General features: G+C 37.4%; 1 protein-coding gene across 1 annotated transcript; it reads right to left on the bottom strand.

Moving 5' to 3' along the window:
* Positions 1-1,679: 1,679 nt before the first annotated feature.
* LOC145978900 (venom carboxylesterase-6-like) lies at positions 1,680-21,426 on the bottom strand. Its single transcript, XM_083111845.1, has 10 exons — positions 21,163-21,426; positions 19,738-19,875; positions 15,976-16,135; positions 14,688-14,873; positions 9,917-10,107; positions 7,696-7,861; positions 4,752-4,930; positions 3,158-3,284; positions 2,470-2,602; positions 1,680-1,875 (listed from the first exon to the last, which is right to left on the bottom strand). Exons 1-10 carry the CDS (start codon positions 21,376-21,378, stop codon positions 1,680-1,682), a joined length of 1,692 nt encoding a protein of 563 aa, XP_082967971.1. The 5' UTR covers positions 21,379-21,426.
* Positions 21,427-23,095: the final 1,669 nt, after the last annotated feature.

Genomic DNA, 23,095 nt, shown 5'->3' with positions numbered 1-23,095 from the left:
TATGGTCCCAATATAATAATCCTTGTCTTCCAAGTTCATAGGAAATAAATAAATAATCAATTGTAGCACAATAAATGCTTAAAAAGTAGATTTTCATTATTTTATTTTAATACTTGGTAAATCTTTAGGGGGGGGTCCGAACCCCCAGGACCCCCCTAAATATGTCCTTGCTCTGAATGGATTCTTAGTTGTACACCTATCTGCCCGTAGCCATAATCTAAATAGTGTTGCCAGTTGCAACAAAATTTGTAGTCACAAGTATAGTTTCGGGGCAAAATTATGGTTCATGATCTTTCATGTGAATTTATGGTCAGTAAGGGAAAGGGGGAGGGGGTAAAGGCAGCCAGACCATGATGCTAATCACATCACCTCCAAAATGACCCCCACATCCTCTAAATGTGTGTTCATTGCACAGTGCTATGTGCACAGGGAACTTTACCTTTTACCTAATTGGGCAGGCACGTGCTGCATGTATCTGCTCGCAAAATTCTAGATAACCAGTGGTGTTAACTAAGATTCTATACCACTAAAGTGTCACTTTCTCCTTATACTCACAAAATTGCTATATCTAAATCAAAATGAAAATAACAGTGGGCCAGGCCTTTAGCTAGAATCGATATCCAGGGGGTTTTGTAAATGAAGTCCATTTTTCAAAAGTTTTACTGTAATAAATGAAGGAAAATTATGTGTATGTGTGTGGTATTTAAAAATATCATTCAAATACTACAGTTTTTTTCCATATCTTTCAAAATATATGTTAATTGACTGCAACTGACATCATCCCTTCATACACACTCCATATTACTTTTGATAATACAGATGTTTATATTATACAAGAAAAAATGCACAATATTCAATCATTGTGGCTACCGTACATATCACTCCCAGCTGAAGCAATAAAACTCCTCTTCTTTCCCAAAATTTGAGAGCTGATGACCTTTGATGGAAGGAATGTGCATGATATCATTAAAGTCGCAGATTTCTGTTTAAATGGGAGACTGCAACAGGAGCAGCGAAGGTACAGATAAAGAAGCTCCCCTGCCAACTGCCTCTCAAACAGCACACTTGTTACAGTACAGGTAACCTGACAGCAACACGAAGCCACGACCAACGCCAACTAAAATATACACTCGTTTCAACCTTTCAACAATGATCATGTGATAGGAGGTTAAGCGCATGAGTCATTGCTGTATGCAGTGTTGCCAAATCAAACCAAAAGCTTTCGAAACTAGAGAATCTTATAAATACTTGCCACTACTTATACTACGGCTCATAAACAAGATGAACAAATCTGCTGTTCATGTTCTGTGAATTTATCCTTCACTAGATTTGAGGAAAATAATATCTGCTGTCTACATATTCACTCTTCACTACATACAAATTATACGAAATGGTTTTGCCTAATGTCAAGGGGGCTGACCACAGTGTCAGGTGAAGCCCCCAGGCCCCCTGCCTGGTATGGGCCTGCAATGGGCATTTATCCTGGCAACAATTATATTCATGCAACTTTCTTCCAATTAATAGGTACACAGTAATTGAGAATCATTGTTCATGGAAGTGCAAAGAAATCAGTTTACATAAACATGATCTAGCAATTGATGAAGTCCCTCTAAAATGATTCAATGCAAATATATTCATATTTTTCTATTTTGTATTTACAACTCTCATAAATTACACAGTCACAATTCATCGTTTGGCTTCTTGTTATCATATGATGGTGGTGAAGTGGCTAAGGCGAATTCTTCAAGTTCATCCCAAAATGCCATTCGTTCTGGATGAAAGGATGATTTCATTTCTAGCTCAGTTGTGATATCAACGTACTCAAAGCTATGTGACTTCATAGGTTGCCACTCTGATTTATCTGGTGTTGGATTCCTGGAAACAGATGAGAACGAAAAATTAATATGAATTTTATGTACATAAACATTAAAAAAAACATCCATTAATATGTCAGGCACACACAAGTGAAGGCACATAGGGAATGAGGAGGTACTTACTCCCTATAGTTGCTCCTAGGCACCCATTGATAAGAGGTGGGGTTAGTTAACCCCATAAAGTTACATTATTTCTTGTTTTCGTTTCAACTGAAAATGCCTTCTATTGCATTGGGGAAATAGGAACCTATTTATGGCAGTAGCATTCCAAACGTTGAAATAATTATTTTATGTTATAAATGCAAAAGGTTTTGGGTAATTGGCAATAGTAAACGCAGCTCATCCAATAATGCAAACATATATGGTAGAAATTGTAAAATAAGAAAGAACCAGCCTGTGTAGATGAAATATTAACTGCATCAACTTTTTACTATTTTCTTTTTACACTGTTAAAACATTTTTACTGTTAAAATTAGTCATTTTATTCCCTGATTAAAAGCTATACGAACAGACATTCACCAAATTTTTGCATAAGGTGTCATACTCTTCATTATATGCAATTAGAACTATTATGTTAATAAATTTGTTAACATACCCTGTTGATGCAAAATCAGACCACATTTTCACAAGAAGTTGAACTATAGGATAATCTGGATCTTTTACAGAGACAGGTATCAAATCTTTCAAATTGTGAAACAAATATTTTATGTCATGTAAATGTGGTACGCCTGGAAAATAAATAAAACAGCTTAGATTCTTACAATTATATGTGATAGAAAGATAATGAACAGAAACATTTTCATAAGAACAATTATAAATTATATGAGCCATATCAATTTGGAAAATATGTGAAGGATTCTATTTTATAGTGTATTAATCTTAAAATATCTTAAGATTATCTGTAGTCTGTAGAACAATATTAAATGATGGTGTGTTCAATTTAATACAATATAATGTATGAAAATTTCACAAATTAATTGTAATATTACTAACCATGACCATAAATCCAACATCACTACTTATTTATTAATATGGAAACGTAATAATTATATAACAATTACAAGGAGACAAACTTGACTAAACAATCAGTGTCCAAACATGCTGAGTGCTGGGTTGAAGATAATGTCACTGAAGGTTCCTGGTTTGACTCCCAGCCAGGGTGTTCGTTTGTCTGTGTCCTTTCAACAATTTCATCTAATCATCATTTGTTTTTATTACATTCGTAAAATTATATCGATGTTCTGTTAGATTTGTAGGTATGGGTTCATATAGTTTGTACTTACCAAAGCTAAATCTTGGTCCTGTTCTTTGATAGGACAACTGATACACGTAGATTGGAGAAGAATTCACGGAACTAAGCGTCTTTAGAGTTTTGCTCAATCCATGGAAATAGAAATAATCTGAACATAACTGAAAATATATTTAATTGTGAATATTAGATTCCTATATAATACTTGAATTAAGATATTTTTTTTAAATGGAATTTGGAACACCTTGGGTTATTATATACATATATCCAGGGCTGGATTTATCTCTTTGCTGCCCCTAGGCCAAACAAGCTCTGCCGCCCCCCATACCGTTTATCAAGAATGAAAAAGAATCATTATTTTCTATATTACTATTTTTACTATTAACGGCATGCAGTATTAATTAAATGATAGTTACATACAAAAAATGGAACAAAGTGATATGACATAAATTATATAAATTACATTTTAACATTTACCTTGTTTTTCAGAGAAGAGTTTTATTTTTACTTTATTTAAATGATACGTACATACTATCATACAAAAAATGTAACAAAGCGATATGACATAAATTATATAAATTAAATTTTTACATTTCTGTATAAAAAAAGAACTGAATTTCTGAACCTTCTCCAGAAATGCTTCCTGCTTTTCATCTTTCTCCACTTTTCTCTTTTTGTATTGTAACCCACTGAGTCTTACTCTTTGATCACTCATAATGAGGGTAATGACGTTTTAAACTTACCCCAACAAACGCACGTCGGACACTGACACACGCGAGACGCGACACACCACCTACTTCTTGAATAATATTCTCGAGCAACTAACAGTAGAATAGTACAATGCGAAACCCCTTTAATAATGCTTGCACCGACAGTTTAATTCTCAACAATTCAACGCGAATAACGTGCTTTTGATATACGGTCAATCCCAGCAGTAACAAGGAAAGGCGTTCCCCGAACGCAGCCAAGCCGGTTTTGTCTTTCAAAAGCAAGCGGCAGGCTCCACGTTCTTGCCGCAATCGCCGACCCAGCTCAGCACAATACTGTACATTCGAAACAACAACATCGGTAATTAAAACAACAAATTAGTAAACTAGTTCCGAGCCCTGCTAGCCTATCTCTCTTAAGAACTATTACTCGTTAACTTATATTTACAATACAAGTACATTAAGTCATTCCATTCGTGTGTCCGGAGAAAAAAAGAGGCAATCCGAGAATTAGATATTCCGTATAAATTTATAACAAACAATCGTGCCACCCTACTAAAGTGCCGCTCTAGGCCCGGGCCTATGAGGCCTATCGGAAAATCCGGCCCTGCCTATATCTATATTAATGCTTTACTGGTATTTTATTCTAATATTCACACACAATCTACAGATTTAAACAGTCTTAGCTTATTCACTGTTAGTTGCAATTAAAAACACTAACAATTTCTGTTCAATTTGTGGCAGTTCTGATATTGAAATTTGTTATAATGACCTGATTGGCAATTATGTACAAGATTTTACTATAAATAAATTTAATATTTCAAATATTTTTCTCAGAAATCATACATAATAATAGAAATACAAATTAGGAATCATATATAACAATAGAAATACCACTTTAGTGACTTGGAATTCACTGACCTCTTCTAGTTGTGACAATGTTCCGAAATTGATTGGATTATCTCTGAAGTAAAATTCCCTTATGTGTTTGCTTATTTCCATAGACTTCTGAGTGTCCCTTTCATAGTCAAAGTAGATTGGAGCTACATTATAGAAGTCTTCATCTAACTCGGCAAATGTTTCTGAAACTACCACGAACACTGAAACGAAAATTAAATTAGTATCAAACTTTTTTCGTGTGGCAATTTCAGTTTTATATTTATTTCCATTGGTATGGTCGTGCATGGACTCACTACACGGGGTTTTCCTGAAACTGTGCCAAATTACATTGCTCTGCAGTTGAAGTATTGTACAAAAACAAGAGAACCCTTTCTTTATAAATTTTTGGGCACTGAATTGCACAATAACAGATTTTTGTTGACTGACCCATGCTGTCATGTTATGTGTGGAAATGTCCCTCTATACCCTGTATGTAAGAACCTTATTTTACAAATTCTGATAGCACTGCAAAATGTTAATTATACCAAAGAAAGGTGGGTAAAAGGTGTGTGTATGCACATCCTGTTCATATGAATTACCCAACTGAAATAATGTGGAAAACAAGTGTATGTATTAAAGAAGAAATCAGGATCCTTATTAGTTCATTGTTACAGCTAATAATATTTTCTGTTCCAGAAAAGTTTGTAGAGAAACTATCGCAGCCTTTCAACCTAAAAGACAACCTCTTCTCGCCTTGCAGTACTCTGCTAAAAGTATGTGTTGAGTCCTTTTCCACCATTTCTCTCGTAGGTCCATCAATAACTATGTAAACCTCTCCAGCATCCTTCATATCTACCCCAATGACCAAGAATTAAAAAAAAAGCCAACAAATAAAGTGAACAGAAAACATACATAGACCACACACACACAAATACATATATTAATAACACTTGTTAAATTTATGAACCTATAAACTGGTTAAACTAATCAATAAACGTATACAGGGTGACTGGTAATTAGATGTATTCCCTGAAAGGGGTTAAAGTAGAGACAATTTGCAATAAATTTGACCATATGATTACCCGTCCGAAAATTAGTAGTTTTCGAGATAATCAAATTTCAATTGTTTTTTTAGAAAAATGACAATTTTCCACATAAACAGATGAATTGAGAAAAAACTGCTCATTGTATGGAACTTATTTCAGCGTTTTCTGATAGCTAACAAATAAGTGGTTCGTTAAAAAAAAAGTTTTTCCCAAATAACAATCACATGTAAGTAACGGGTGGGTCTAAACTTACAAGTGATGATAAAAAAATGCACTCTTAGTTTACTTGGCAACGTATTAATAACAAAAATGGTATGACACGAAGCGTACAAATTACTTAAATTACTTCCTTGTGACATCTGCTATCCAACAAGGTACAAATGTTGCTAACATTCGCATTTGTGTACAAGAAATAATACTTCATTCATCTTCATGTGAATGGAATCAATGAACAATACAATTAATGAACATTACACGTCTTGCTCAAAGTGGGCACCTCCGTTACGAATGCAGGCACGCAGGTTTTTACGGACATTTGTTCTCTTAACTCGTGATGTGATGGTGTCCTTGATGTGTTGACCAGCTGTTAAGATACTCTCCCTGAGCTCTTCTTGCGAGTTTACTGGTGTCTTGTCATGTGGCTCCAAATGTAAAAGTCGCAAGGCGTCAAATCGATCGGGGGATCGAGCTGGGCAGTCATCATGCTGATAAATCATATCACGTCTTGTAACTAGAAGCACATCCTCCAACAACATTGCCATCCCGTTCCTCAAAAAATGTTCATAAGTGATGCCATTTAAGATTTGGAGCAGGAAAAATGGTTCGATCAAATGATTGTTGATTACGCCCATCCATACTTCTCCCTGGGCGTGTGACAGTGGCTGGATGAAAATTGCCCAAAGAAATGGATTGGCCGAGGTAGCCCGATTCCCTGCCCAGCTCGATCCCCCGATCGATTTGACGCCTTGCGACTTTTACATTTGGAGCCACATGACAAGACACCGGTAAACTCGCAAGAAGAGCTCAGGGAGAGTATCTTAACAGCTGGTCAACATATCAAGGACACCATCACATCACGAGTTAAGAGACCAAATGTCCATAAAAACCTGCGTGCCTGCATTCGTAATGGAGGTGCCCACTTTGAGCAAGACGTGTAATGTTCATTAATTGTATTGTTCATTGATTCCATTCACATGAAGATGAATGAAGTATTATTTCTTGTACACAAATGCGAATGTTAGCAACATTTGTACCTTGTTGGATAGCAGATGTCACAAGGAAGTAATTTAAGTAATTTGTACGCTTCGTGTCATACCATTTTTGTTATTAATATGTTGCCAAGTAAACTAAGAGTGCATTTTTTTATCATCACTTGTAAGTTTAGACCCACCCGTTACTTACATGTGATTGTTATTTGGGAAAAACTTTTTTTTTAACGAACCACTTATTTGTTAGCTATCAGAAAACGCTGAAATAAGTTCCATACAATGAGCAGTTTTTTCTCAATTCATCTGTTTATGTGGAAAATTGTCATTTTTCTAAAAAAACAATTGAAATTTGATTATCTCGAAAACTACTAATTTTCGGACGGGTAATCATATGGTCAAATTTATTGCAAATTGTCTCTACTTTAACCCCTTTCAGGGAATACATCTAATTACCAGTCACCCTGTATAATACATAAAAGGAATAAGATGTTGATCTCATATTACAAGTAAAAACAAAAATTAATAGACCAATGGAAACATTAAGTTTAGAATAGAGAATACATAAAATCATGTTTGTATCTTAAATTTTTCATACCACCTCGAATTCATCATTTTAGATTCCACGTTTGAGCACCAGCCTGAACATGGAAAACAAAAGAAAAAAACACGATCAATTTCATAAAGTTTGTGTAATATTTTAAAGTTATCACATTCTGTGTGTACTGTACTTACACATCGCATTTTGAAGACCTTCATTGGAAGTCACACCAACCATCCATGGAAGTTTCTTCATTTCACCTGCCTTCATCATGTCCAAAGGGTCTCTTGTTATGAAACTATTTTCACCTTCTGGTTCAATAGAAGGAATGAACGGAAAGAACAAGTCGTTTCCCCACTCCTAGAATTTAAGTGAAAACATAATATAAACATTGTTTATTGATTTTTCTTAACTTTGTGTTGGCATGTCTTGTTACCCTCAAATTTCTGTCATATATACAAGTTCAAACAAAAGATTTTAGCATTTTTGTTGGGGTCATAGGCATGCACACAGAGGGTGCCTGTGCACTCACTCCCTAATGTGTACTCAAAAACTAAAAATTTAGAAACTACCATTAAAATAAAGAAAATAATTTCAGTGTTTTAAAATTTGAGCTGATACTACATGTAGCCTTGTATTACACTATATTTGTTAGAGTTGGTTATTTTGTACCAATAGTGATTTTGAACTGTATATATTCATTACTTAATTAATATAAATATTGCCACATTGATAGGAAACGCTGACCTCTGTGGCAGAGTTGTTATCACAGTATGCTATGATGCCATGGGTTCCGGGTTCAAATCCAAATCTGGACATTGTTGTTCTTTGTGAATGTTTTATCATATCACTCATCCCCATCGTCGCGATTAGCCAAAGGTTCCAGAAAAGAGACGTAAAATAATTATTCAATTAATCATGTGAATTCAGCAGAAACAAATAAATGTAGAGGGTGAGGCAGTCAAACGGGAAGATTTAAAAAAATCACAAAAAATAGAGAGGGCAAATATTATTTATTTTATGAACATGAATGTACTGTACATGAGTTGAAATTACTAGTGTATCTGTAAAATGTTCATTTTTTGAATATGGTGTCAGTAAGATGGCGTCCTTAATTTTGCACACATTTTTCCTGCCTGCCCTCGATGACTATGACCCAGATGAAGAAACACTCTTCCAGCAAGATGGTGCAACTAGCCATACTGCCAGAGTGTCTATGCAGTGGCGGTGATTAGGGGGCGAGGGGGCAATTGCCCCTCCACTTTTCGCCACTTTTGCCTCGGCACTATGCTAAACCTTATCTGCAAAGGGCAATATACTGTCTTTCCCCTCCCCACAGTTAGTTTTGGCACCTTGGAACCCAATTGCCGCCACTGTGTCTATGGATGTGCTTCGACTCACATTTCCTGGTCGTCTCGTCAGCAGATTCGACGATATTCCGTGGCCTGCCCATTCACCCAACTTGGCAACTCCTGACTTTTTCGTTTGGGGTTACCTCAAATCCAAAGTATTCAAGGACAACCCTCCAAGAACCAGTGATGATTTGAAGGACCAAATTGGTCAAGAGGTCCACAACATTCCTTTGGAGATGCTACGCAAGGTCATGGGCTGATTTACTATGAGACTCCGATAATGTGTGCAACACCAAGGATGCCATCGTACTGACACCATATTAAAAAAAATTAACATTTTTCAGATACACTAGTAATTTCAACTCGTGTACAGTACATTCATGTTCATAAAATAAATAATATTTGCTCTATTTTTTGTGAATATTTTAAATCTTCCCGTTTGACTGCCTCACCCTATATTATGCAACAAATTTAATTTAGTACTATGAATATCCATTTTAATGCTATTAACATAAATGAGCTTAGCATAGTGCGGGGGCAAAAAGTGAGAGGGCAACTGCCCTACCTAATCGCCGCCACAGTTCTTGGTTCCTGTTTGAACTGAAATTCACGCACGCTTGATTATGGTTGTGGTATTGTGATAAATTCAATACAGTAAAAACAGTGTAATATTAAAATTTTGCCACTAGATGGCAGGATCATCACTACATAATGCTCTTGATTATTTCAGGCATAATTAACCTTCAAATGACATTAGATTATTTCATTGTAACTTTGATTATATTTTACTTAATGTGTATTTTATTATCTTTCTAAACTGCTTTTGTATTAATTAAAGTTTGTTAGTTTTTCAACTTCTGCAGCTTACATGTTGTTGTTTCTTTTAAAGACAGAATGGCTGAGTGAATTTAGAAATTCTCGGTTTCCTTCCAATCCCTCAAAAGTGGTAGCGTGTTCCACAAATATATTCTCAGTTGAACAACGTGTGTTTTTGTTCGTGAATACTGGCGAAAGGGTTAATGTAAACAATGTAGTGTTTATCAATGTTTGGTTTACTACTAACCCTCAGTCGAACAGTTTGTCTAACCATCTTCTCTTCGTCCATTTCCCTGAGGCAGTTAAGGAGGTCTTCAGAACTATCATCCTTGCAGCCCAATCGTCGACCCAACTTAAAAGCCATTTCTCTGGCGTTTTTGTTCAAGGCCCAAGGCGTGAGAGCCGTCCCTCCTTGGGATATTGCTCTATGGAAAAGACCTATAGGGAAAAAAATATCATTCCAGTTTTAATTTGTTATTAAGAATTGATTTTTATCTTTCATTCTATACAGAAAATTACGTTACTAACAATGTCAGATCGCACTCAAAAATAAAATATAAACAGAGACAAAGTACACCCAAGGGCGGGCTGCAGCATCCTCAAATATATGGACGAAAAACCAGTAGCGAAGCATCCTATGAGGCCCGGAGGCCGGGCCTACCCTAATATATTTGTCTATAACGGATTATTTTATTACTTATAAATTTCATTAAACAACGCTTAATAAAAGAAAACTGAAATTCTTGGTCTTCCGATAATTACCGCAAGTTTGCAACCCTGCCTGGAACCGTATCTGAGCATTCAGCGAGGCCCGCCCGAGAGTGCCTCAGCTGGTCCCATAACAACCTATGTGATTCGTCCGGGAAAGCATAATTTCAGGGGTGCGTTCACCTGTAATGTAACCTGAGAGGACGGCCTCTTCTCTCTCTCTCACCCCCTCTCCCTGACTTCCGAAGAGTGCCGATCGTGTACGAGCACGTGACGAAGCAGACAGTGGACGTACAGAGCTTGTTGAAGCAGTGTTTCCATGGAAGATTCAGAGCTGTGCCGGGAGCGGAACACACCCAGCTGCTAACATGTAGCGAAAATGTGTTGCTAACACCTCTAAGCCTGGCCTCCTAACCTATCAAAGTAGGCATTATTAGAATTTTAACTGCAAATAATGCATACAAAGTTGGTTACCAGTGTTAAGTTTGGTGCTTTCAGCTCTTTTGAGGAACCGCTTTTCGCGAAGTGTTAGCTGCTGGATGTGCCCCACAGCAATCTCGATTCAGAGAGGGAAAGTATTTTATTTCTTTGAGGAAAGGGATATTGAGACGAAATTTCCTTTCATGATTAGTGACATAATTGAAAACGCGCTACTTTTAAAATGGGGCAAAGTATGTACAATGCAAACGTATAGAGAAAATCCATGTTACTGAAATTTTCTGGTCGGTGTGTTACACAGTCCGTGTTCTCATTTAGCATTTCATCATTTTCTAAATCATTAATATTTTTTTAAAAAGTCGCCTGTTGAAGAAGAATTATATGCATAAAAAAGTTAAAAAGAAATAATTTATTGATAGATTTAGTTTATTTTACTTGGCTTTCTGCCATTTATGGCTAATTGGGAAGATGAGAATGAGCGATAATATGATGATATTGACGAAGGGACACTCATGAAGAACACCTATGCCCAGGTGGGAATTCGAACCTGAGGCCCTTGACGTAGCACGCTGTTATAACTAGAGCCCGGAAGTTCAGGCATTTATTTTCGTTAAAATAGGCAGGCAAAAAGGCATTTATTATGTGGAAAATAGGCACTGAAAATGAAAAAAGCAAAATAAACCAAAAAAAGGCAGATTTGGAAGTCACTTATTTTTTTTTTTTAATTTCTGGCAAAATGTTAAAATCTACATTGGGAAGAGCATTTCAATTTTCTCCGTCTTGATTGCACATAACTACAAGGTGTTTTTTTAAGTTCTCAACATTCATTGATAGTCGTCTGTCAGAGAGAATGTTTTTCATAATAGAAAATGATCTTTCTACTTCGACAGAAGTTATTGGAGCATACATAAAATAAGCTAATGTAGCTGGACTCATTTCGGTAACAGCATTTTCACCTTTTAGAATATCACAAATTGTTTTCAATTGTTTTAAGTCCTCATTTGCACTCACTACCCGTTTGCACTTTTCCGCAACAGCTGACCCCTTTTCTCTTGGCACGTCCATCATCTGCTGCATAGATTCCTCGAAGATTTTCATGGATGTCTCTGGCAATGCAACATAATGTGCAAAAATAAACGACAGTTCATTCTTCAGTTCTGAATACCACAGGAGTTTTTTTTTTCCACTTCACGAATTGAAGCCGCTTCATTTTCTGGAAGAGCATCGATCACCTCACTGATTTTTTCAAGGTTGTTAGCATAATATATAGCTGCTGATATCCAGGTTCTCCATCTCGTCAAGACTGGTTGTGGAGGTAAACTAAGCTCAGGCGCAACTTCCTGAAATTTTCGGGTTCGAGAGGGCGACTCAGAAATATTTTCTTTGTGTTTGAAATCAACCTGTCCACTTCTGGATGCAACACTCTAACTTCTTCGGCGATTCTGTGCACTGCGTGGGCTACACATGTGATATGAAGCATGTTCGGGAAGAGAATTTTCAATGCTATGGCAGCCTTCTTCATATAGGGAGCTGCATCACTAATAAAAAGTAACACGTCACCATGATGTACACCATGTGGCCAGAGCAGAAGTAGGGAATTTGAGAATAACTGAGCTATTGACGAACCATTGGCTCTCTCTAGTTGTTCTGACGTGAGAAGAAATGACGAGGATTCTCCGTATGTTGGTTCCATAGTTCCTATGATGACGTTGGCTATGTAGCGTCCCATTCCGTCAGTACTTTCGTTTTTAGAAATCCAGTTCTTTTCACCAACTTCAGCACGAATTCTTTGCAGAGCTTCTTCGTAGCAGACGCTTAAATATGTTTTCCGCAGCATAGATTTCGACGACACCGTTTCTTTAGTGTATTTCTCCAGGAATTTCCTCAGTGACTTGTTTTCCACTTTCCAGAAAGGTGTTCCTGCTTCCCTGAAAGCTTTGCACAATTCAAGAGAAAACTGAGATTGCCTGTTGGATGAAGTGCCCACTGTTGAAGTTAGGGATATCTTATTCTGTCCGATCATTTTAGCAGCTGCAGATTTCTGCTTGGCTGTTGACACATGCTGAGATATAAAGTATTTTTTTATCATGGTTGGTTGTTTCTTCACATATCTTGCAGAGAAGAATAGTACCGTCTGTCGAAAATGTGCTTTCACCAAATTCACGCACGTAACCATGTAACTTACCACTTAATGGCACACTAAATTTTGGCATGATGACAACTACAAATCCTTTCCCTCCAAAGTGCAGAACTAAACTAAAGATAGAGAACTTGATTTTGGAATCCATGCAAAGGCCCTTGGGCATTAGTGCTGTCTGTTTCTTGCCAATAACCTCCTAACATGGATGCTGGACGTGATGACGTAATTGTGCAGGTGTTCTGCAACAGGTTTTCAGCAGTCAATCATGCACAAGAAAATGTTAACCGAAAGGCAATATCCTAACTCAGCAGGAAATACTTTTTTCTCACGCTTTTCTCCTTCAGCAATGTTGAAACATGTGTGAGTTCAATATTAATTAAATAAGGTGAAAATTATTCACAACAATGTTTTTTTTGGGAGAAAAATAATTTATATACATATTTTTTTTTTAAAAAAATGGTCAAATTTCATTGAAAAAGGAAAAAAAAGGCATTATAATTGAAAATAGGCAGTGGGGTCCAAAATAGGCAAAATGAAAAAGCTTCTAAAACATTTGAAACAACATAAAAACCGTATATCCGGAAAAATTTTATCAATATATGCAGTAGATAAAAAGAGGCATTTTGCCAAACTTCCGGGCTCTAGTTATAACCAATCTGCCGCGGAGGTCAGCATTAAAATTAAATAAACGCTAAGTGACGATCAAGTGAACCAACCATTTCTGTAATGCGAGAAACATTTACAATACTGTTATTCAAGTAGCAAATAATTTTTACGAGCAGCTTTAATCTAACAAATGTAAGATGGCTAGGGCCTGACAGAACGGCTTTTTCATTGGGTGACGCGTGGTCAGAACATCGAGTCCCATTGTCACTTTTTTCTGACCTTCGAGACAGAAGCGCCTTTATTCTCAGATATCTAATCGAGACTAGATTAAAGTAGAATCTGAACCAATGCCTCCAGGAGGAATTGAACCTTCTACTTCTTGATTATAAGGCGACAGAGTTAATCACTACATTATCCTTTACAATCCCTATCCCGACTTAAGTAGACGAGATTCAGGCAATATGTTATCTTTTATTTTCTAGGGGCTATTTTAACATACTACTGTTAAAAAAATCACATCTTCCCCTCCCCCCAAACCCTGCTCCGTCCTGTGCCTACTCTTCCAGATACAGCACGCTTCGCCACTGCGAAAAACTCAGAAAGATATATTGATTTGGTTTATTTTACTTCGCTTTTCTGTGTCTCTTGTCGAGTGTTGTAGACCCAAAATTTTAAAAACAGTAGCCGGCCACGATGGGATTCGAATTGCTGACCACGTTTCGAATAATGCAATACCCTTTGGCAGATCTTGATCATTATAGAGCTAAGGAGTCTATCTAGTTTAATTCATATCAAAGGTAAAGGTAAAGTGCTCCCCTGTGCTATGCACCACGCCATGAAGGCGTATAGGGGGTGTGGGGTTAGGGCCCCACACTTTCTTGAATACGGCCGAAGATGGGGGTGATGTGATCAGTACCATGCCCCTGGCCGCCTTTACCCCCCAAAGTTTCCTCCAGGGCGCCGGAGCCGCTTGAACAGGTGGAAAAAATCCCGGTTCTCCCCCGCCGGGGATCGAACCCGGTTTCTCACATGGTAGTCAGACGTCCTAACGACTGAGCTACCACGGCTCAATGTTCATATTGAAAGAAGAAAAAACTTGTATTCTCTGCTGACCCGGCTGTCTTACCTTCAGACATTGGAGACAGCATATGATAATGCACGCTAATAGCTCCAGATCCTCCGCCGAAAATCGTCACAGCATCTGGATCGCCTCCGAAGGTAGCGATGTTCTTCTGCACCCACTTCAGAGCCAAGACTTGGTCCTTCAGTCCGTAATTTCCAGGAAGAATCTCGTCCTCTGTGCTCAAGAAACCTGGAAGTAATTGTATGTGCGTGTAAAGTGTGTGAAATAAATTGAAACTTATGTTTGATGAAATACACAAAAATAGTCGCAATGCTAATACATCAGCAAACTGACGAAATTGTATCCCGTTTGCAAATCTGAGAATGTCTTACGATTGTACTGGCAATTCTTTTATATAGGGTGGCCCAAATAAAACTAAACCCGTAGTGGCTTGAATGAAAATGGGGCCGACCTGTGCCTTCGAACTGAGGGCGGTTATTTCCAACATCTGCTGTAGGCAATGTCTTCGACACTATTGCAGTAAAACTGTGCTTATTTGATCTTTTCGTTTGGCTTAGTTTTGTTTGAACCACTATGGGTACAGTGTTATTTGAGCCAGCCTGTATATACCCATTGCTCTCACAGGAACTAGTAATTTCCTCAGTGGTTCAGATTGCAGGTTGCTTCCGACTCTATACACAGTTACACAAATATTTTTATATAAACAACAGTCCTTTGTCTTCATTTACACATATCGGTGTTTATTAAATTTTTCATCTTTGTGTGCGATTTGTGGAGAGGTTGAACAGGAATGTCCCATCGTGATATCTCATTTCTTTTTTGGTTGCAATTTTTTTCAGTCACATTTTGTTATGAATACAGTTTTCAATACTATTTTGTTCACATTATCTTCGTTTTACCTACACTCTGTAATTCGCTGTTTCTAAATTTCACGTTTTTTTTTACATTTTTGAAGGTCTCTTGCATTATGTATTCCCTATGAAGGAATTGTGTAAGAACTACGTAGTATCGGCAGTGGTATAGGTTTGTAACTTCCACAGCAATAACTTAAATATTTAAATTAAGCACGAGAGCACTGAAATCAGATTAGACAGTTTCTTATTACATATATTTTTAATAAACCTATGTTAAATATTAAATTAATACAATTTTCTTCAACTTGACATCGGTTGTTTACATTTCAACTATGTTAATTTCTTGCTTTCCTTTCTTCAAACCAATGAGGTTTGAAACCACAATAACACTTCTCTTTTATGAACTTATTTATAAGGAAAAGACAATCATTTGCACAAGAAAGTTTCGAGATAAGTGCTTGTGTGGCAATTCTCACCTAAAGGTCCGAGTCTATAGTTCAGCGTGACAAGAACAATGTCCGAATCCAATAACCTTTGAGGTCCGTATTCTGTGCTGGAACTAGAGCCAAAAGTGAAGCCGTCTGGGTGGAAGAACACCATAACCGGCTTCTTCACTTCTTCCTCGTCGTCTGCGAGCTGAAATCAAATACCGATTCTAATGAAACTCCCGAATTTTTAAAAATATCTAATGTAAATAGTGTAAATTTCTAATCTATTACTTCCTTAGCGGGAAAAAACATTAGATTGCAAGAAGTTTAGTGTGTAACACAGGAACCAGATTATATTTTTATTTTCTACCATTTAATGCAAAGAATAAATAGATCCACAGCTCTCAAAATGTAGAGTTTTCTTTGTGAGAGGTCACATAATATAAACTTTATGAGTAAAATTTGGCTCTAACTTTTAAAGCTTTTTTAACGGAATGTGTAAAAGTTAATAACAAAATTCAATAACTATGAATTTCAGTGCACTAAAATGTAAGAAAAATAATGGACAACAGTGTTGGGTATTCACTCATATGGTGGATCGAGTAGCAAAATCTCTCCATTTATATAATAATAATAATTAGAATAACAATAAATTTGGATTAAAATGGGTTTATTTTTAATAACTTACAATAGTTATTATTGTATAATGACAATTATAACCCTGGTATTAATAATTATTTTTATTATTATTTCTGTCACTCAAGTTTTATCAGTGGCCTGTCCTCTCTACAGATATTTCTGGCAACGCCTTTGCTGATAAGGGATGAGCCCCCCGAAATAAAATCCAGGCTATACGGGCCTTTCATTGTCTTTGTTTAAGTTACACAAGGTGCTAATGGGTGCAATGTATAGAGATGATTGGTGTAGAACTTCAAATTAATCTTCTAGGGTAAATCTTGCAGGTGCATGTAAGACAGGGGCAGCGTCAGGGTTGTCATGTGTTGCATCATTTGACACAGTTAAATGTGAAATTTCATTTTTTTTCTGAAATTATTGTCTGCTCTCAATTATGCGAATGCAGAGAACTGCAGACCGTGTGCACCCGTGCAGATTTTTCTAAATTAGGAGGGCTCGAATCTGAGTGAGATATATGGCTTCATGTTTACGTGTCGTCAGACTAAAGAATGTTGACAAAAGAGGAGGATGTGAAAGAAGCCACAGGGAAAGAGAGAAAAAACGAAGGAAAATAAAGAAGCTAGAAACACGTGGAGAGAATGGGGCAAGTAAAAATGGAAGAGAAAGAAAGAAGTTAGCGAAAGAAAGAAAAATAACAGAAATGAGGAAGCGAGAGACAAAGGAAGACGGAAAGTGGAAGAAATAGAACAGAGAGAGGGAGAGAGACTAAGCGAAGTACAATAAGCAAAGGAAATGGAAAATGGAAGAAAAATAAAGATGTGAGCGACAAGGAGATAGAGGAAAGAACATAAAGGTAACAGTTCATTATGGGGGTGACGGATTTCTTCAAATTTACAGGAGAAAGTACTTATGGAAATCATTTTCTGTAGCGTTGTGGAAGTTCGTGAATGTCGTTTTGATCCATTTTAATGCGAATGCATGTTGTTTTCTGCGAAATTCTCTGTCCGATACGCTGTTTCTGCTGCCGCCATTTGCTTTCTGCACGAGAGCACAATGTTCCGTGTGTTAGATGACGTAAACCGCGCAGTCAGTGTTTCAAACTCGCCGTGTTTTCACTAGAACATGACGTGTCGAGTATTTTTTTTAACTATGCTTGCCTAACCTAACTTAACCTAACCTAATGTTTTTTGGGGCTAACGTGAATGGTTTGTGGGGCTAACGTCAATGGTTTGCGAGGTATTAGCATAATTTCAAATCCGGGCACGAAAGTAGGTATTTTCCGGTGAAAAAGGTTGCAACACTGCATAAATCGACAAAACACTCGCACAACGCGCGATGAACCAGTACACTGTCGCCATAATGTGTGTTACAGAATCGAAATAACAAGTAACAGTAAGTACTCGTAAATGTATGAAATAGACTTTATCTTAGTTAGAAATGCATTATTTTACCTTAGGAAATGTTCCGCATTCCCTAATAGTACGTTAGCAATGTAAAAAAGTGCGAAATATATGATTTATAGGTGTCACCCCCATAGTGAACTAGTACTGAACATAAATATAGAAGAGAGAGACAAAGGAATAGAGAAGGAGAGGAGATAAACAAAGATTAAAGAGACAGACAGACAGAGAGAGAGAGAGAGAGAGAGAGAGAGAGAGAGTAAGCAAGATTCAAAAAGCGAGATAGAGAAAGAGAGAGGAAGAAAGAAGAAAATGAGAGAACTGGAGAAATAACATTAATCGTCAAGGAATGAAGTAAGTACAAAGAAAAATATTTGTGTAAGCCCACTTTATGCTCTCATAAGCCGATCGGTACTGGGCCTACAGTTTTACGTGGGATCCGAACCACCGTGAAATTGCTTTGACTTGGAATCGAATCCGGTATATATTGATTAAAGGGCGACATAATTGTAACTACACCGGAGTGGAGGCCCCATCACGAAATAGAGAATTGATTTATTTTGTGATTTAACGTAGCTTTTCTTCCACTTTTGGCTAATCGCTACGATGAGAATAAGTGATGATATGATGACATTGAAGGACACTCATAAAGATCACTCACGTTCGCGCCGGGATTCGAACCCGAGACCCCTGATGTCGTAGCGCGCTATGCTAACCACTGCGCCACTGGGGTCGGCGAAAAAGAGATTAAGAGTAAGAAAAGAAGAAGGAAAGCTGGAAGGAAGATATGGGAAAATAAACAAGAAAAGCAGTATAAAGGAGAGACGAATAGAAAAAGGTAATTTTTCCTTATTTCTGAGAAGTGACTCTCTTTGACCATACCAGACGTTACGCCAGGAACACATATTACTGAGCATGCCTTCGACAATAGCATGGTAACATTATCACGACGACCTCCGTTGTGGAGTAGTTATTACACCGCGCTACGACGCCAGGGGTCCCGGGTTCGAATGTCTGGCCAGGGCGTGGGTAGTCTTTGTACGTTTCCCTTCATCAATTTCATCATAATCACTCATCTTCATCTTCGTGATTAGCCAAAAGTAGCGGAAAAACGAAGTAAAATAAAATAAAAATCTTCACCACATTATTGTAGATTGGCCGCGGTGGCTCAGTCGGTAACGCGTCTGACTACCATGCTAAAGGTCCCGGGTTCGATCCCCGGCCGGTTCAAATCCGAGAACTTTTCTAACGATGGAAGCGGCCCCGGCGCCCACCCAGCGTCGAATAACCTGGGTACCTGGGGAAACCCTGGGGGGTAAAGGCGGTCAGGGGCGTGATGCTGATCACATCACCCCCACTCATGACCGGATCAAGAAAGTGTGGGGCGTTACCCCCACATCCCCTATACGCCTTCATGGCGTGGTGCTAAGCACAGGAGCACTTTATATTTTACCTCACCACATTGTAATCAAGGACTCTGTGTTCGAACCCCTTTCAATAGTTCAGATCACACTTTTCCAACTGTATTTCAATTTTCAATTAGCCTATTTCTCCACAAAATCGACTTGAAAGGAACTTCAGTACAGAAAAATCTTTACTGTTTCCCACTGAAGAAACTTGACACTTTTTACTCCCCTTGAACTCACCAAGAGGTATAATATATTGCTAATGTAAATCTTGCTCCTAAAATTTATTTGAATTAGGCGCTACTGTTCTTAGACATCAACAATTTATTTTTGTATATAATGCATATGCAATATGTTTTAGCACGTACCTCTTTGGTATAAACATTAATGAACAAGCAATCTTCACTTCCGTTGTACTTTAGCTGTGGAAACGTGATCTGAAGACACATTGCCCCGTCTTCTGTTGCTTGCAGAATGCCCTTCCATGGATCTGCAGGTACTGGAGGCTAGAAAAAAGAGAGAAAAAAACACATTATTTCTTCGAGAGATTAAAACAACCGGCCATTGTGACAGTAATAAAACATGAGACTTACACTGTACTCTTTAACTCGGGATCGCCAGTAGTTAGGGACCTCAATTTTTTAATGTTATTATTAGGGCTCGGAATTTGAGGAAAAATCCTTTTTTTTCTTGTGCCCAAAGACGAGGCCCAACATAATATATTTTCCTTTTTCGGCGTTTTTTGGCTTATTGGTATTTTTTTTAGCCTTTTTTAGGTCTTAACCGTTTTTTTTAACTTTAACTTCTTTCGACTACGTTTTTACTGCCCATTCTCAGTTCGCATCGTCATCAGTTCATCACCTCTTAAACATCCTTTCTGTAGTAAAGAAATAAGAAAATATAGAAAGAAATATATTTGGTATAAATATGAATCTTCAAATATGATTTTTCAAATTATGTTAATCAAAAAAATATATAATGTCTGAAAGAAGATGCATTCCATTCATATAGTTTTCTCGCACTGTGTGTTCCATACCACCAGAATTTTGTATTTTTTTCATTCATTAAATGTGTAGCCTAATTAAAACTGAAGCTATTAGTTAATTTGGATCAAATTTATACGTCCTTTTTCCGTTTCTAGGTCCTTTTTTTATATTTATAGGTCTTTCTTTTGTCAGTTTTAAGGTCTTCAACTTCCGAGCCCTTGTTATTATTATCCAAAATCTGTGTTTTTTAGTTTTCGGTGTTATTTTCCTCAAAATTCGCGTTTTTAATTTAGCACACTTTTCTACGAAATATACCTAAAATTACACTTTCATTATGCTTTCAAAGTAATATTTTAAAATGTAGGTCACATGGCCAACTCTTTGTGACAGTTTCATTCGTTGGATACGTTTTTCAGTTAGTTTTTTTCCTCCCAATATTTCTCGCGCAACAAATGCTGATGTTACAGCTCCCGGATGACGGTAGGTACAGTGGGATCCATGAGTATTAACCTGCAAATTGTCCATGACTAATTTCATTAATTTTTCTCTTACATCCTATGTGTTTTTAAGCGATGGATTCTTATCTACGCTGGTACAGGAGATGTCAACAGCTTGTTTTGAGTTTTCTTTTAATTCTTGAAGCTCTTATGGGGCCAAATAAAGTGCATGAACATGGTGATGGACAATTTGCGCGGTAATACTCAAGGATCCCACTGTACGTACTCGATAACCGCTCAGAACTCTAATCCTAAAGTGCAAAACTAATTTCTACACACATTACAAATCACACCTTACAAGATCACATACCTGAAACCGCAGGTTGTTAATAGGAGGTTTGCCATATGGAATCCCAAGAAAGGCATAAATTGTTTGATCTTTTAAAGTCTTTAAGATCTTTCCTTTCAAATAGCCTTGCTCAATCTTTACTAGAGGTGTCTCTGTCGTCTTCTTGTCGGACCGGGCAGATTTCAATACCAATAAGCACAATATAGAGAATAGAAAAATTTCAGTAAATTCACCCATTTTTTTGACTTCGCAAGGAATGTGGCTGTAGTGGATCGAGGCCACTAAGGTATGAGTTCTTATCATTTACTGATAGGTTCGTGATATAACTTGTCTGTATAAGTGTGCGAGAAAGACCAGAAGATAAGACCACTTCATGCGGTTATTGATAAGATGAGTTCTCAGTCGTGTCTGATTCGGCAAGCGCATGGTTATGTTCTTTCCCGTTGCTTTCATGTGCTGTCGAAATTCCTTCTAATCAGTGACGTGCGGTGACGTCGACACTTGGGGTAGCAGTCAGTGGCGTGCTCAAGGGAGTTGGGGGTTGGTGTGGGTCACACCCCTCCCCCTTTTATGGCCCAGTATTCCTAAAAAAGAAGGATGTCAATAACAGGAAAAGATTGCAAAATGATGAATGAGTACTAAAAGAAGTACACGTAACCCCCACCCACATTCGAAAATAAAAAAAACGATTTGATTTGACTCCTGGGTTCGAATCTCGGTTTGGCCATGGGTATTCTTTGTGTGTGTCCCTTCATCAATTTTATCGTACCAAAAGTGGCGGAAAAGGGAAGTAAAATAAACCAAATTGAGCAATCAATCAATGTTTTGATTTCATTTTTGTTACTTAGCGTCGCTTTTTTGTCACATTCGGTTAACTACGAAGATGATGCGATAAAATTAATGAAGGGACAAACACAAAGAACACCCATGCCGAGGTCAGGGTTCGAACCCGGAACTCCTGGTGTCGTAGCACGCTGTGATAACCACTCCCCCACGGTTGGTTGATTTGGTGTTTTAAGTACACATTGTGCACAGAAACAAAACAAGTAACAAAACACAACACACTTTTTTGTAGTTTCTTCAATGATATTCATTTGACTTTTTGAGTTCTGAGATACATTTTTCATTCCAAATTATTTCATTATTCACTGCAACACATAGGACAAGAATGCGCACTCATCACGGGGTCGAATCCTGGCCTGGATTGTTCATATGAGGTCCCTTCATCAATTTCATCATATCATCACTCATCCTCATTTTCGCGATAACCAAATGTGACAAAAAAGCGAAGTAAAATAAACCAAACCAACAACAATATGAACGCGCGTTCTCTTGCCCAAATAAATACATCCGTATTTATGACTGTTATTGGCCAAGAGTAGTATTTTTAAATAAAACTACTAAAACGAGAGTGAGAGAGAACCTGAGCACATATTTGTAATTTAATCATTATATATTCCATATTTGAAAAAGAAAAAAGAAAGAAAGCATAACATTATTGTCTGCACATAACACGTTCCCATTTCATAAATAAAAAAACTACATCCCATATTATACGTACGTACATATTGTACAACGTGTAAAAGGTTGTGTAAGTACAGAGAACATAAGTACTGCAGAAATTTTTACCCTGAGTTCTTTAGAGGATTTACAAAAAATCTATGAGAAACCAATCCCCTATCTGTCCTATAGGAGATAGACTGGGGGACCTGAAAGCCTGGGCTTTCAATCATTGCAGCGGGGGGCGAGGAGGCAAGGGAGGTAGAGGTAGAGTAGTCTCAAGAAAAGCTTGCCCCAATCACCGATGCGCAGAGTAGAATGACAGCACTATGTTCCTACGCGTCAGCAAAAATTCGATGCAACTGGTGTTATGTTACATCCGGTGTAGCGGGGTACGAGCGATTTTATTGTTGAGTCAGCAGAACGTGTCTGATCACGTTGAAGGCATCGGAAG

The sequence above is a fragment of the Lepisma saccharinum genome, chromosome 25 (assembly GCF_977018435.1).
Source record: "Lepisma saccharinum chromosome 25, izLepSacc3.1, whole genome shotgun sequence".
In the NCBI taxonomy this organism is placed as follows: domain Eukaryota; kingdom Metazoa; phylum Arthropoda; class Insecta; order Zygentoma; family Lepismatidae; genus Lepisma; species Lepisma saccharinum.
This window is presented reverse-complemented; position numbering and strand designations above follow the sequence as displayed.